At 34.3% G+C, this 15,878-nt stretch overlaps 1 protein-coding gene across 1 annotated transcript in view; it reads left to right on the forward strand.

Annotated features, from left to right (window-relative positions):
* Positions 1-297: 297 nt before the first annotated feature.
* The window catches only part of LOC136798175 (uncharacterized), a 52,916-nt gene continuing 37,335 nt past the window's right edge, over positions 298-15,878 (forward strand). Inside the window, exons 1-14 of the mRNA XM_067054757.1 lie at positions 298-403; positions 2,741-2,858; positions 3,289-3,334; positions 3,945-4,127; positions 5,776-5,972; positions 7,247-7,265; positions 7,489-7,584; positions 10,277-10,609; positions 11,132-11,322; positions 11,793-11,949; positions 12,476-12,811; positions 13,690-13,851; positions 14,797-14,988; positions 15,563-15,736. Of these exons, the coding sequence (XP_066910858.1) occupies positions 2,787-2,858; positions 3,289-3,334; positions 3,945-4,127; positions 5,776-5,972; positions 7,247-7,265; positions 7,489-7,584; positions 10,277-10,609; positions 11,132-11,322; positions 11,793-11,949; positions 12,476-12,811; positions 13,690-13,851; positions 14,797-14,988; positions 15,563-15,736 (2,158 nt within the window). The 5' untranslated portion in view covers positions 298-403; positions 2,741-2,786. The remainder of the gene's footprint in view (positions 404-2,740; positions 2,859-3,288; positions 3,335-3,944; positions 4,128-5,775; positions 5,973-7,246; positions 7,266-7,488; positions 7,585-10,276; positions 10,610-11,131; positions 11,323-11,792; positions 11,950-12,475; positions 12,812-13,689; positions 13,852-14,796; positions 14,989-15,562; positions 15,737-15,878) is intronic.

The raw sequence follows: 15,878 nt of genomic DNA on the forward strand, positions 1-15,878 counted from the left end.
AGTTAAGAATATTTTAACGCTTTGCGGACTCTAAGATGCCTGTTTTCTTAGGAAAAGGCACAAACATACTCACAAAATTGTGAAAATAAGAACATATTAATAACGTTTTTAGGCTTAAAACTCAAAAAATTAAGAACATCTAAAGGCTTCAAAAATTTAGGATATCCTTATAAAAAACGTGTATTTTAAAAGGAGTGAACAAAAAAAGACGTGTAGTCTGTTATTTGTCTATGAGGTAAACACACATGTATCATATTTATTGACGATCAGTTTACTTTTGGATTTTGTAGCATGAGTAATTTATGCTTCATAGCATATAATCAAGAAGTGCATCAGTATAGACAAGTTTAGATACACCTCTCTATTCACTCTGGCCGGTCCAGAGCTTTGGAAAAGAGAATTGGTAAGTTTATTACTAAATCAATTTGACTTTTTATTTTAAATTTTATGTATACGCTGTGAACTTTCAAAATGGGTGCGTTCAATGGGCTATTCCATTTTATATCCATACAGGGGTGCGAACATTTCCAGGGGGCAATAGGAGGAGAATTTCCAGGGGGTATAAAGGAGTTGTGTTTCATTTTTCCAGGGTGTAAAAAGTTATTTTAAAATTTCCAGGGGGTAGAAGTTTGTCCACCCTCACTTTCAAGGTATGAAAATAATTTTTCCAATGGTTCTTTTGCAAATTTTTCCATTTTCCAGGGGGTATCCACACATTACTAAGAATCTTTCTTTGCCTTGAAAAGCTTCGTCCAATCCCCTGTATGGAAATTTAATGGAATAGGCCAATACTGCCGTTTATTTTTCATGGTTCTGTTTACATCTTCGTACATTGTACAGGGTGTCCAGAAATAAAGTATAATATCAAAACATGCTTTTTTGAGTACTCTCGGGTACCTAATAGCCGGGGGGTTTGGAATAAGCAGGGGGGTTGGAAAAAATCTCAAAATTTAATAAGCGGGGGGGTTGGAATAAAAATGTCCTGGGTGGAAAATGTTCGAAAAGGAGGCTGATACAGCAGAATTGAGGCAAAAGAGGGAACTTTCAAAAAACTTTTTCCCAAAAGTCAATAAGCGGGGGGGGGGCTGGAATAAGAATGTCCTGGGTGGAAAATTTTCGAAAAATTAATTAGCGGGCCCCCCCCCCGGCTATTAGGTACCCGAGAGTAGGGGGTTTTTGTTTCCAGATTAATTTTGAGTTTTTTTAAAGACTGATACTAGGAGCACAGTTCGTAGAATTTCAATGTTCCTTTTCATTGGGATCTTTCATTACGCCCCTCTTTTCTGCCCCCCCACTCCTTTGGCCGCCCCTAACACCATGTCATTGTTTGCATTACTTTTCCGAGAAGCCAGTCTCCAGCCCTAGTTACCGAGAAAAACATTTCGGATTTCAAAGATATTGTATACCTTAGAAAAACAAACTTTTCATTAATAAAAAAAAAACACGTTGCTTTTCAAGGACTTTAAGAAAGATAAAGGTAAATTTATCCCAAAAGCTGTATTTACACATTGTCTCTATGACTTTCTGTTTCAATTTTTATACATTTTGTAACTCTAGTACTCAACTAAGTAATAGAAAATTCGAGTGTATTCTATCTTTTGCTTTGCTTAAAAAGAGAAGAGATTTTTAAGATAATAAAACTGTAAAGTGAAACTAAGGAACAATTGAGGTAAGTTTTCACCTTAGCCTGGTTGGAGGGTTGGGGCATACAGATTGAACGGTGTGGCGGTATTAGTCTTTTTATCTGTCGTAAGAAGAAAACGACGGTATTTAGGTGTTAATAGTTCCATATGGTGACATAATAAGGAATTTAGAGCAATTCTTTGTTGTCGTTGTTGACGAGGATTTAAGAAAAATGTGTATCGGTATTTCGGCCTTGTGATCCCAACCTTACGCCCTCCAATCTAGCATTAGATAAAACTCGATTATGTGGGACAAAACTGTGCGTTATTCCAAATACCTTCAGTCACTCCACCGTCCTCAAAAATGCTAATACCATGGAGGTATAAAGAAACAGGAGAAGTATGCTATTGTAACCATGCTCGCCCTACGATTAAACATATTACGAGGTATGCATGCTCATAATCTCATATATCGTGCATTTTTAATGAGCTCTTTTGTTGATAGGTAAAATCTTATTGGCTAACTTAAGTGTTGGAAATAAAATGGGACGAGATTCATTGTTTCTGACATTGGTGTAAGAAAATATTTGGATTAAAGAAAGGCCTGTAAACTTTGCAATCCTTCATCAAATGACAAGATTTTTCGATCAATGTTTTCTTTAAGGTGAACTCTATTGCTTGATACTTTCCTCCAAAATTCTCCAGCGACTTTTTGTCTACAAATTGGGTCTGAAATTGTGTGTGCTTATAAAGAACTTTTTCTTTTCTGGCTGGAGAAAATATATTTTCAAAAAAAAATTTAATGGATGACAAAATTGAACGCAAAATCATTTCGTGGAGCTAAATTTTATTTTATTCTCGTATATCAGAAAGCTAGAAATCCTCGATGCTGATAGTAAGAATATTCAGAGCAAACTTGAGTTCAACTAAAAAGTCGTATTTCATCGGGCGAGCCTAGAATTTCTTTTGATTTATTACATAAAAGAAATCAAAAGACTTTAACGACCAATTACCGACAAATTCATCTCCTGTCTTTCTTTATACCTCTATGCTAATACATAAACTCGCTGTATTAACAATTTGGATGTTGACTGAAAATTTAAAATGTTCTTATTTAGAATTTGGGAAGAGTCGAAAGAAATTGTATATAAGAAGAACAAAAGAATGCTGGCATTCAAAATCGTGACTTTGTTCTCAATTCTTCAATTGATTACATCTATAGAAGTTCTTGATGAAGTGAGTACAAGAAAGTTTTTTACTGTAATGATGTAACTTTACGATCTGTTTTGCTAATTTATATACCGTGCTAACTTGAATTTCATCGCATCCATTCTTTGCCACGGAAAGTCATGTGACATCTTTTTCAACCAATAAGATTTAATAATTTCGAGGGTAAAACAAACACTATGGTTTAACTCACTAAAACATTATGTTTACTGAAAACACATAATTAATCTTTAGTAAGTGTTCTGTTGTACCCCAGTTCTGACGTCATGCCGTGGCGAAGAATAGTCAAGTCTTACATGTTGGTTTTCCCAAATCTCTGGCTTTCCTATAATAATTGAATTTCAATGAAATCCTGTAACGAAATTGTCAATTTTTTTAAAAGCTATATTGTGTATTGACTTAAGTAATTTACTTTAATTTTTACTTTTATTCCCCTTAGATTCAAAACAATGCTTTCTATGCGTCGAATTTCGAATGTCCACAAGGTATTTCTTTTGTTTTAATATACTCGAAATGTCGGAACAGTCTGAGTATTACATCTCAAATTTACCAAATAAATCTAACACACGATAATAGCACATGATAATCTTCACGAAGATGTCGTTAGATGAACTCTGGACACTATCTAAAATTTCTGTCTTTGTTGCCATGATAGGGTACCGCGGTGAATCTAAAAACAAATTTGCACAAAATTATTCGTTTGTACGACTTACGATCCCATCCTCCTTTGCGTTAATAACAACTTTCTAGCCTAGAAATCTAAGCTAGTTTGATTCAGTCACTACGATAAATCTGATGGAAAGTTGTGACTGAGTGTGACAGTATTCCAAGGCAAACTTTAAATCCGTAAATATAAAAAATCTTTAAAGCGCCAAAAACGCTATATTACCATTAGCCGTGTGTCCTAGCCTTGTGAATACGGACTTACTTAACTAGGCTAACAACTTTCACGGCTTTGCAACCATTTCGAAATGAAGTATTGAATTGGAAACAATTCATAAATTTGAGTTAAAATAATTATGACGTATGCGACGCGGAGCGCTATTGGTTCTCTTTCTGAGTTCAAAGTTTACCCAAAAAATGTTTTTAATTTAGGCTGGTTTTTGAGATGCGGTAAATGTTATTTATACGTTGACGAAAAGCGACAATGGAACGATGCACAATACAATTGTAAACGAAGAGGTGCAAACCTTGTGACCGTGGATGAAGAAGCCACCAATGCTTTCTTAGCGAGATACATCTCCTTTAAAAGTGGAGATACTCGAACATCATGGATAGGTAAAGCTTTTTATACAGTAATACACTTTTTGACCGCAGCTAGCCGTCAATTGCCGCGCGTGCATTTTTTTGTCCGTTTTATCACCCTAAAAACATCCCAGTCTTTTTTTTCGCGCCTGAAGACAATAGAAAAAAGTGTGAAAAAGGATTGGATCGAGTTTAGGGTGGTAAATTAAATAATAAAGTGGCACACGCCTGACCGCGCGACTACTGTCGAAAAGGTGTATTCATTTATTGGGAGGTTTTGATTGGTATTGACTGACATTTATTTCCCAACCATATCTGTATATTTTCAACAACCATCCAAAAATATCCCGTCTCTGAAGAAATAGATAGACTACTATTTTTCATTTACTACCTTCTCGTTTGAATTTTCGAATATTGTAATATGAAAGTGTTTAAGTTAACACGTACTTCATTAAATTCTGGCATAATGTAGATTATACGGTGATAAAGAACTATTTTTAAGGTAAGGTAAGTGATATAAATTGGCACTACAGTAATAGCAAGAGAAGATTTTCTTATAGGTCACTCCTATCTTAACCTCTCAGTTAATTTCATGTTTAAATGTCGAATCATAACAGCTGGCACAAACGTTGTTTTAACGTTCAGATAACGTTATTTGGACGTTATGAATGTTAGATAAACGTCGAAAGAACGTTTTGTGCCAGCTAGGATAACAACCAACTACAATTAACATTACGAGTATTCAAAATCTAAATATTCCCTCTTTAGTCCAGTTATTCATTTATCTTTTTGCAAAAACTGAAACGAAAGTAATAAAGTGTTTAGAAAAATTTAATATTGAAAGAAATTTCATGGATTAAAACTTTTCACTGGGTTAAATTCAAGCCGGGGAAAACTTCAGCACTTCGATGAAAGGTTGTTCACGGGAGAAAACTGTTGTGCTTAAAATATCGTCATTTTTCCCAACTAGTTTTTCCCCTTTAAGGTAATTAAAAACAAAGGGGTGAACATACGATCTATATATCACTCACGGGAAATCCTTAAACTTGCACACTGCTATACTGTGATCACATGAAAACCAATGATAAACTATTTGAACTGTTCTACAATAAAACAAACTTCGGAATTTCTTGTCCCTAACACGAATTATCAAATGACCTCGTATTTGTCATGACGAAAATATGTTGTATCAATATATGGATTAGATACCTTTAAAAGAATAACATATTTAGAAATAACTATTCACAAGAATTCTTAATAAAAGATATCTTTATACGAAACTAATTCATCTGTTCTTTTAGAAAGTATACAATCTTTGTTTTCTTGATTTCAGGCTGATAGTTGCAAGATATAGAAAGATTAAACCCCTGTCTCACAGCCCCGGTGAAACTTTTTCCTACCGCGGGGATAAAATTTTCCATCGTAATCCAATGGGGATATTGTTCCAAGCTTAAAAAATCCAGTGGAGATGGTTTTAGAGTGCAATTTTTTACAATGAAATTTGAATGGGGATGTAATCAAAGTCAATTTCCCAATAGGGCTGAAATTTTGGGGTATTTTCAGTACCGGGACGAAATTTTAGCTAAACTTTCCAGTGGGGTTGGGGTCCCAGCGGGTCTGTGACACAGGGGTGTGTTAAAGAAAGGTAAAGCAAACTTTTAACAATACTTTTATCATATAGGGTTGAACGACCGAGCTGAAGAAGGAAAATTCGAATGGGTGGATGGTACCAAACCCCTTCAATACGCATTCAAATGGTTGCCAGGACAACCAGACAATGATAACCAAGACGAAGATTGCGTAGAAATGTACGTTCGTCAAAAACAAAACCTTTGGAATGATGTCCCATGTAGCACAGAGCTGCCATTTGTTTGTCAGGTATTCGTTTCTACAGTTCTCTAATTTTGAAAACAGTATCCGAAAACAGTTTTATACGGAAGAAACATTGTGGCAATTTGTAATATTGTAATAAACTGGTACCAACAACAATCAATATTTATTTTTACGATATATTTCGGATATATTTATCCATCATCAGGTCTAAAAGAATAAAAACAGTTAAAAACAGTTATATAGATTTAAAAATTATATAAGGTAAATTTCAAAATAATGCAACGCATCCCTTCACTACATACACATAAAACACTATACATGAATAAGCAAAATTGAATTGATACAGAAAATAAAAGGAAAAATTAGAAAAAATACATACAAGTATATAAATCGCTCAGGGAGTATAGACGTAGCGTTTTGGGAATTAAATCTTAATTACCAAAGCCCTACTTCTATACTCGTCTTTTGTATTAAGAGATGGCTTATGCTCATTAATCATTAATGCCTCAAGGGCCATTAAATAAAATGTTGAACATGACGTAGTACAAAGAATTGATACGTTCTCAATTGATAGCTCGATACCACAATCCTTAAAATGATTCCCCACGGGGCCAGATCTTTTGTGTTCTTTAAGTCGTGTGATTAAATGACGGATCGTTTGACCGACATAGCACGATTGGCATCGTGAACAACAAATTTTATAAACCACGCGAATTTTGAAACACTTTTCAACTGGAGGTTTTAGACTTAGTAAATCCATTTTAAGTTTTTTCGAGGTAAAAATGATTTTACACGGAACTTTCAATTTCTTTAGCGAACTTCAATTTTTCCTTTTATTTTCTGTATCAATTCAATTTTGCTTATTCATTTATAGTGTTTTATGTGTATGTAGTGAAGGGATGCGTTGCATTATTTTGAAATTTACCTTATATAATTTTTAAATCTATATAACTGTTTTTAACTGTTTTTATTCTTTTAGACCTGATGATGGATAAATATATCCGAAATATATCGTAAAAATAAATATTGATTGTTGTTGGTACCAGTTTATCACAAGAAAACAGTTTTATTGCAATTTTTTTGACGTTAATCCCATGAATAACAGTCTAGGAAGATTTGGAACTTACCGTAGTTTGTTTAATAAAGTAAATTTAAATGATGAAATACCGAACAAAGTTGTGTCCCGGACAGCAAAAAGGGCAATACCCCGTCACTGAAAACCTTGAGCCCCCTTGAGCCCCCTTGAGCCCCCACTGTAATTCTAACACTGCAACCGAATATTTTAAATTTCAATTTTTTTTTAATTTTTCTATTTTTAGATGGATGCATGTCAAGCTGGTAGGTTGGATTCTTTGATTGAGTGATCTTCTTCTTTTTATATTACCCAATTTCGATTGCTCCACATTCGAGTCTATTTTATTTTTTCCCGCGCAAAATAAATGCGAGGTTTACAAAGATGGTAGACTAAGTAGCGAGTTCAAGCATGTGGAGCTTCGTCGAATTATTGCAGATTGATTGAACTTTTTGCTCATTACATTTTTTAAAATCTTTTAATTTTTAGATTCCTTCAGATGCGACAACTCCAAATGTATTTCCAAGAGTTCAATTTGTGACAAAGTGAATGACTGTGGAGATAATTCTGATGAGAGAAATTGCAGTAAGTTTTTCTTGGCTGGTCTTTTAGTGTTTAAATAGTTTAAGGAACTCCAGACTATCAAGCAGGCTGGCTAGCTCTAAGGCTCTACTAGCCGTATTGTATAAGGGTTGCGAAGCGATCCAGACTCCACCTCAATTCGCAAGTTGCTAGCAAAATAAGAGACACTCTAAAAATCCCTCTAATAAAGCCGCTATAGAGACAGGGTCGTAAGAGCCTTAATGCCAAACACACCACATAATCCATGGCGGCACAACACCCGCCGCCGATTACCTCCGTACTTCTTTATCATAGAATATCCACTTGATTTTGCAAGGTAAGTTTCGTTCACTAAAAGAGCACTCCTTCCGCCCGCGCGTCTTGCAAAAACCTCTCATTGATTGACAGATGGTGACAGAAAGGATCTTCATCATCCCTCGACTTTTAACAGCAAGTATCATATATCAAATACTGTTAAAAGTCAAGGGATGATGAAGATCCTTTCTGTCACCGTTCAAACTAATTTTTTTTCATTTAACAGCAAAATAAACATTTAAAACCAAAGAACCACTGCTTAGATTGCTTAGATGCGTGCCGCCCGCGCGGCAATCTGATCAACTTCAGATTCTAAGTCCGTGTTTCGGCTTCCGGTAATTTTTTTGCTGTTCACTGCTAGGGTACACCATTTTAAAACGGCATTTTTCGCAGTCCTAGCTACCAAACCGAGAAAGTTTTCGTGGCTTTAAGCCAAACCGTTCAAGGTCATTTTGATAAAATCATCGGTTTGAAGATGTGATTTATATAGCAAATTTTATAGTAAATTTTCGCTTGGGATAGAAGTTAAAGGTATGTGCACAATATAGCAAAACTGCTTCGGTCATAAATTCGCAAAAATAGCATCTAGTAACTGACTGTATTGTATAAGGGTTGCGAAGCAATCCAGACTCTGCCTCAATTCGCAAGTTGCTAGCAAAATACCGTAACAGTTACATCAATATGCCTTCTTACCTGTCTTTAAAAATATAAATAAAAGTGATCACGGAAAAGGACGCGAAAAAAAAAGACATAAGTGTGAGACCAGAGTAATCAAACTCGTTAGATAAAGTACCATTAGAAGTCATAAAAAATCAACCTGAATAATTGCAATCGAAATTCCAGAGAACTTCATAATTCCCCAAACAACATTACATTACTATGTCAAACTCCCATCACATAAATTTTACAATTACGTCAGAGTAGACTACGCTCGCCACCGAAGAGGTTTATTTGGAAAGGGTAATTATATTTTATTGTTCGCTTCTTTTTTAAAGATTCGCCGGTTTGGAAAAGTATGAATTTCTTTGTACATATTTTACCTACCCCAAATATTTAGGAGGCTGAGTTTTAAACAAATCGTCAAGTTGAAACGTACGATAAATGTATCAAGGTCTGTTTTATTTACCCCCTGGTGACTTAACAAAAGAGACTTAACTCGATGTTGCAATCCAATTATTGAAAGTTTGTCTCAGCCTTTTTATAATGAGCGAGACATACGTTCTCTGATTACGCAATTTTCATATTGACATTTTCAAGGCATTTTGATGTAACTGCGTGAGTGGTCCTGAATCCGACAGCCCTGCCTAAATCCGATGGGGTATTTCAAAGATACAAACTAAAATTAAAATAAACCTTTCACTGTGACGCAATGAAGATACCAAAGTGTCAACTAAACTGAGAGATTTGATACACTGAACCAATTGAACCAAAACATTAATTGCTTTTTATACAAAACATAATTCTTTATTACAAAATTGTTAACGTTTTAAGCACGAGCAACAGATTCAGAATAATAGAGGTAATTATTTTTACAACTCACACTTTTTTTGTCACATTATGTCATTAATTGACATCTTGACATTATAGTCATCTTGTTAGATGTTTTGTTTCTAGAGTTCTTGCAATATAGTTTATTGTTCAACTTGGAGAGGGAACGTTTGTAAGCATAGAATTTTTTTCATAGCAGTTATTTGGGGGGTCGGATTTAGGCAGGGCTGTCGGATTTAGGACCACTCACGGTAAGACACTCTGCTAAAACCCCAAAGGAGACAGAGTTATAACCTTATAATACCCCAAAAACCACAAAACGTCTGTCGAAATCATCAAAACAAGAAGCTCAAAGCTTTTGGGTCCTACCTTGATAACCTACTAGCTCCCATTATCCTAGGTTGCTCTATTTGAGTAGTTTTGTTTGATTTCATCTTAACATGAAAAAGGATTCCTTTTTGATATTTAACCCATACTTTTTTTGTGCTGCTTCCTCTATTGTTTGTTGTATAGTGTTTTATTTTATGCAAATTTTTTGTTCAATTTTAAGAATTAGATAAAAGGTTCTCTTCAACAATCTAGCTTTGATTAAATAGACCTTTTTTCAAAGAGGCAGCCATGTTGAATAATTATGTACTCCAGCATAAAAACAATGATACAGTCATGCATAATTTTTAAAATAGGCATGATACAGTAATTATGTATGGCTGTATCATTGTTTTTATGCTGGAGTACATAATTTTTCAACATGGCTGCCTCTTTAAAAAAAGGTCCATTGATATAAAGGGTTTAATTTGATTCAATCAATTGATTTAATCAATCAATTCTGTTCTATTGGCATTGTTTTTTCAGTTCCAGTTTTTCAGTTTTTTTTGGCTCAATGAGAAATAACTTTACATTTTAAATATTTCAGCACAATGTGTTTACTATTTAACGGGTCAAACTGGAACTTTCACCACCAACAACTATCCAGAAAACTATGATGAAAGTAGTAATTGTCAATGGAGCATCCAAGTTCCTAAAGGATATCAAATTGAATTGACGTTTGAAGATTTCAGTACTGAAGATGGGTTTGATTATGTTGACGTCATTGATGGTCTTACATCTGCCTCAAATTTCATTGCCCGATATAGTGGTAACAATCTCACTATAGCTCCAATCACGTCATCCTCAAATACTCTAATGGTTCAATTTGTTAGTGATGAAGGAGATAATTTCAAAGGATTCAAAGCTAAATACAGAGCAGGTGAAATTTATAGTCTTTGATCCTCAATTTCAATTTAAAAGATTTCTTTATTATTAGCTTCAGTCAACTTCAACTTTCTATTCTGTGTGTTTTCATAAATATACAGAATAGATTTCTTAATTATCAGCTTCAGTCTTTTACCTATAAAGTTGCGTATTCAATGATGTTTGATAAAATTTAATTTTGGTAGAGCTGTTTGTAACTTTTGATATAAGAAAAATAAGAAAAATGTGAGACTGTATTCATAGGCGTAGCAAGATACCCTGAAAAATTTATGAGGGAGTGCAGACGTTTATATGACATAATCATTATCTTTTGATAAAACAAAGACAATAATTACAGCGTCGTAAAAACTGCTCTCATCCATAAATTTTGCAGGGTATCTCGCTACGCCTATGCATATTTGAAATTAGCAATGTTCACCACTTCAAAAATGTGTAAAATTAAAAAACTTGGATTTGAACTAAACTGCTGAAGGTAAATTTATTGTTAACAAATTTTATTTGCATTTGAAATTATCAGTAAAAACAACTTGTGGTGGCCAGATGCTCATAGTAAACGATCCAGTTTATATCAATTCCCCTGGGTACCCATTGAAGCCCTATCCAAATGACGTCAAATGTGTTTGGGATTTCAGAAATGATAAAGTACCCTACTTGCTCACCTTTAAAATGTTGGAACTAAAAACCGAAGAAAAAGCTGATTTTGTTGAGGTATTGCTATTTCTACGCTTATTTATACTAAAAATTATTTTACTATCTAACTCTTGGAAATAATACAAAGAATCAAATAAATATAGTTCTTAAGAATCTACATATAATGACAACTTGGTAAAATACAAATAATGATAAAGGTCCCATAAAAGAGACCTGTGGTTTGTTTTAAAGGGCATTATTTAAAACATCTCCTATCAGAAGAAAAGAATCTCCCTCTCCCCGAGCTGCGCAAACGCAAAATTTTGAGAAATTCTTTTGTTAATTTTGTTTTGTCAGCCTGAAAGGCAACTCCTTTCTTTATAGTAGAAAAGAGTATTTTTCTCTTAAGGATTAGTTAATATTAGGTATAAATAGTTTTTGCCATAAAACTAGCTCTGAAAACCTCAAGACAAGAACAGAAGATGCTAGTTTTGGATGATAAGAAATATAAATTGCAGATTTGATACAGATCATATATTTACCATTAGGTAAGGAACAAAGATGAAGAAGGTTATATTTTACGCAAATATTCTGGCAATTCATTCAATGGTGCTGTTGTAACTGCTGCAGATTCCCATTTATGGATCAAATTTCAATCCGATTTCGAATCTAATGATAAAGGATTCAGAGCTGTTGTGTATCCAGGTAAAGTTGATGATTAATTCATTTTTTAAACAAATGCCGTAGTTTAGAGTTCACCATTTTGCTGATTCTTTTAATCTATGGAATGAAAATCATGAAATCAACTTTCATTGTTCTTGCTATTACCCTATTCAGCTTAATTTATAAATGGCTTTTCCAGAAAAAATTTTTACCCCCACTGCATCGGTATCCTACTTTATTATCCTACTTTATTAGTAAAAACCTCCTGGATACCATCCACTTTTAAAAATATGCTCAACCCCCTGGATATCCTCTCTTATAAAGATGCTTATCCCTGGATATCGTATTTTTTACTTGAAAAGATTTTTTATCCCCTGGATATCCGCTCCCTTGTAGATATTTAACCCCCTGGATATCCACTTTTAAACAAAAATCGTTAACCCATTGGATCTCCGATATCCTCAACAGGGCGGGGGGGGGGGTACGGACTATTTTGTTCTTGTGTTCTGCACACAATTTATAGAAAAGTTTACAATTATAGTAATTAATATTATTTTTCTTTTTCAAGGGTGCTATGCTGTTTTGAAAAAGGACTTTGGCATTATTTCATCGCCTGGTTTCGGCTACACTAACTACCCAAATCTTTTGAATTGTACATGGAAGTTCGAAACACAAAGAAACATCTCAGTCATATTCCATTTCTTTGATACAGAAAAAAATTATGATTTTGTTAGAGTTTTTAATGGTAACGGAGGCAAGATTCATGAATATAGTGGATCCTTAACTAAAGATCAAGACAAGACTGGCATGTTTACATCTGTGATTGAGATGAATGATTTAACCATGAGATTCACCAGTGACAAGTCATACCGAATGAAAGGCTTCAATGCTACCTACTCCATCGGTATGATGACCCTTTTTAAATAAATGTACACGTTTTTTATAAGAACATTAGGTTAAATATTAGGAACATGTTAAGAACATTTTAGGGCGTCGCATACTATAAAACAGCCATTTTCCTAGAAAATGGCACAAAAATAACCAAAAAATGGTGAAAATAAGAATATTTTTTTAAGAACATCTTTTAGCTTAAAACTCAAAAAGATATAAAAAAATCTTAAAATCACTTTAACATAGACAGCTAAATTTCTTGTTTTTCATTTATACGATTAAAAAGATTATTCTCATTACCCCAGTGAAAATTGCTCTGTTAGTTAGAGAATTACTGGATAAGCTAAATATCAGCAAATTTGGAAACCTTCTGTCCTAAGTGAATGGAAATTTAGAATCAATTTTGGATTCTGAATAGAAATGCTTTTTATTTATAAGAACAAACTATATAAGAACTTAAGTTTTCTATGGCCAAAATATAATCTGTTAAAAAACTAAGAATATCCAAAGACTTCAAAAAATTTGGATATTCTTATCATCAAGAAAAAAACAACTACTGCATTTTCTTTCAGTTTCATGTCTTTGTAACACGACAATCATCAGCTGCTAATTGAAAAACATTTTAAAAATAGATTCATACAAGCTTACATTCGAAAAAATAGTGATCACAGTAAAAACATACAAAACATGTATATTTTTATAAAAAACATGTATGAAATTGCAGGATTTGTTTCACGTCAGGACTATCTTTTCAGCTTAATGATATTTTTGGAGAGAAAACATTTTCTGTCATTTCTAAACCCAATATTCACCCTCAGACACAGGGTTATTGACACTAATTTTCTCAAAGTTTCAAAATTTGATAATAAGAGATTGTTATTTATTTGTTAGGTTGTGATATGCCTGATGTTGACAATGGTAAAGTGAGTGGTGAAACACACTATGGAGGTGTGGTCACATACACTTGTGATAAATTTTATACACTGGTCAATGGTGATAAACAGACATGTCTTTTTGGTGGAAAATGGTCTCAACCAACCCCATACTGCAAACGTATGTTTCATATTATTATAATATCTTATCTGCTCTGCATGTTTCAAAGAAAGATGACTTATTCTCCTCATTACTGCCTAAGCTAGGAAATGAGGCTGAAATTTGGTACAGTGGCTCCTTATGGACCTCAGAACCACCAGGACAAAGCATAATCAGTTGGAAAAGTTTTAAGACCTTTTTATGTGATTTTTCTAACCGTTTGAAATGTAAAGGATGCTATGGTTCAACAAATTTCAACCACATATCTTTCTCAGAGGGATAGGTCTTTTATAGTGTGCAGAGGGGTCCAGCCCCCAGCATTTTTCAGGGGGGGGGGCTAAGGAAAATAGCCCCCGGCTAATTTCTAGAATCATAGCCCCCGCCTTCACAAAGCAAAATATCAAAGAAATTTTGCATACAAATTCTCAATAAATTTATTGGGCCGCAGGCAAAATTTTTTTTCAAGAGGGATAAAACCTTCCCCACAGCAAAGATTTTTAACAGAATTTAAAATATCTTCAACCTATCAGCTCTGCCCCCAGTTCTATTACACAACACTCAGCCCCCACTAGCAAGCTAGCCCCCTGTATTTTTTGAAAAATACAGCCCCCAATCAAGCAAAAATGGTTTAGCTCCCCCCCCCTAAGCTCAGGGGGGGGGGGTGCATTCTATATCTTTTTTGAACTACCTCATCATTTTTTTTTATGCTGAGACTTTATTGGTGTTATTTTTTGGGGTGTTGCGAATTAAGACCTGTTAAAGCCGGTGTGGATAGGATCGGCGGAAAACAGGCAAAGTTTAGTGGTTAATTCTTTTACTTATTTTACTTTACCTTCCAATTTTCACGAAAATAGTTTATAACGGCTCACTAACACTGAAGTATGACATATACTTCCTATTCAAGTCAATATTTACTATTTAGTGATTTTTCACATTCTATTTTCAATTTATCTTTTTTTTCTGTAGCTGCGTTCTGCATGTTCCCTGGATTAGTAGCAAATGGAGGCTTCAAGGTGATCCCTTCTAATGCGACAGTTTATGTTGTTGATACTATCATTGAGTATTATTGTGATGCTGGCTACGAGGTTACAGATGGTGACCAAACAAGAGTTTGCCAAGAGAATGGAACGTGGAGTGGCGAACATCCAACTTGTAAAAGTAAGTAGAAAGCGTGTGCCTTGATATATTTACACCACCACATTTAAGCTTTTCAAGAAAAACAAAAAAATATCCCCTTATTGAGGAGGTCAATCTGAATTTTTGAAAGTTTTTGAAGTACTCTCTGGGATTTTCTGAAAGCTCTTGTGGATTTTTCATCAAATTTCACTGACAGTTTTGAAGTTTTTCTAGAATAGCCCATTGAACCATAATACCTGGAGTCTCACACTAAAACGATGAAAAAAATTAACCTTGGTTTTAAGGAGATTCTATTTCAAAAATTTATTTTTCTTATTACTTACTTATTAGTAAGTCTTGCGATAGCAGTCGGAGGTGACACAAAAGCTCCTCTTTCGATGGCTACCTGAAATCTCTTTCTCCCTGGATTTTCCACTTACCCTTCATCAAGTACCAGTTTGTACGAATTCTTTGGTATGACCCGACCATGAGTTGAACCCACGACCTTGCGCACCTTAGTCGGATGCACTACGGTTGTTAAACTGTTCCTTTTAATTTCTCACCTTCCCCTATGAAATCCAGGACAGTTTTGAAAACCATTTTTAACTTTTTTTAGTTTCACTATGTGAAGACCCTGGCAAACCAACAAACGGTACAAGAGTGGGTGACGATTTCACAGTTGGTTCTTCAGTCTCTTTTAAATGTGATGAAGGATTTTTATTGGAAGGACAATCATCGATTACTTGTGGTGTTAATGGGAAATGGAATGCACAAGCACCAACTTGTACAGGTATAGTGAACTGTTTTATCACTTTTACCACTCGAGCCTTACCGTATATTGGTCTAATGTCGACATCCCTCTCTAATTTCGACACCCTTGTTTAGAGATAGGAATATTAGGAAGGTCGGGATCAATAATAGACAAAAGTTTT

This window comes from Clytia hemisphaerica, unplaced genomic scaffold, assembly GCF_902728285.1.
Source record: "Clytia hemisphaerica strain Z4C2 unplaced genomic scaffold, Clytia hemisphaerica genome assembly, whole genome shotgun sequence".
In the NCBI taxonomy this organism is placed as follows: Eukaryota; Metazoa; Cnidaria; class Hydrozoa; order Leptothecata; family Clytiidae; genus Clytia; species Clytia hemisphaerica.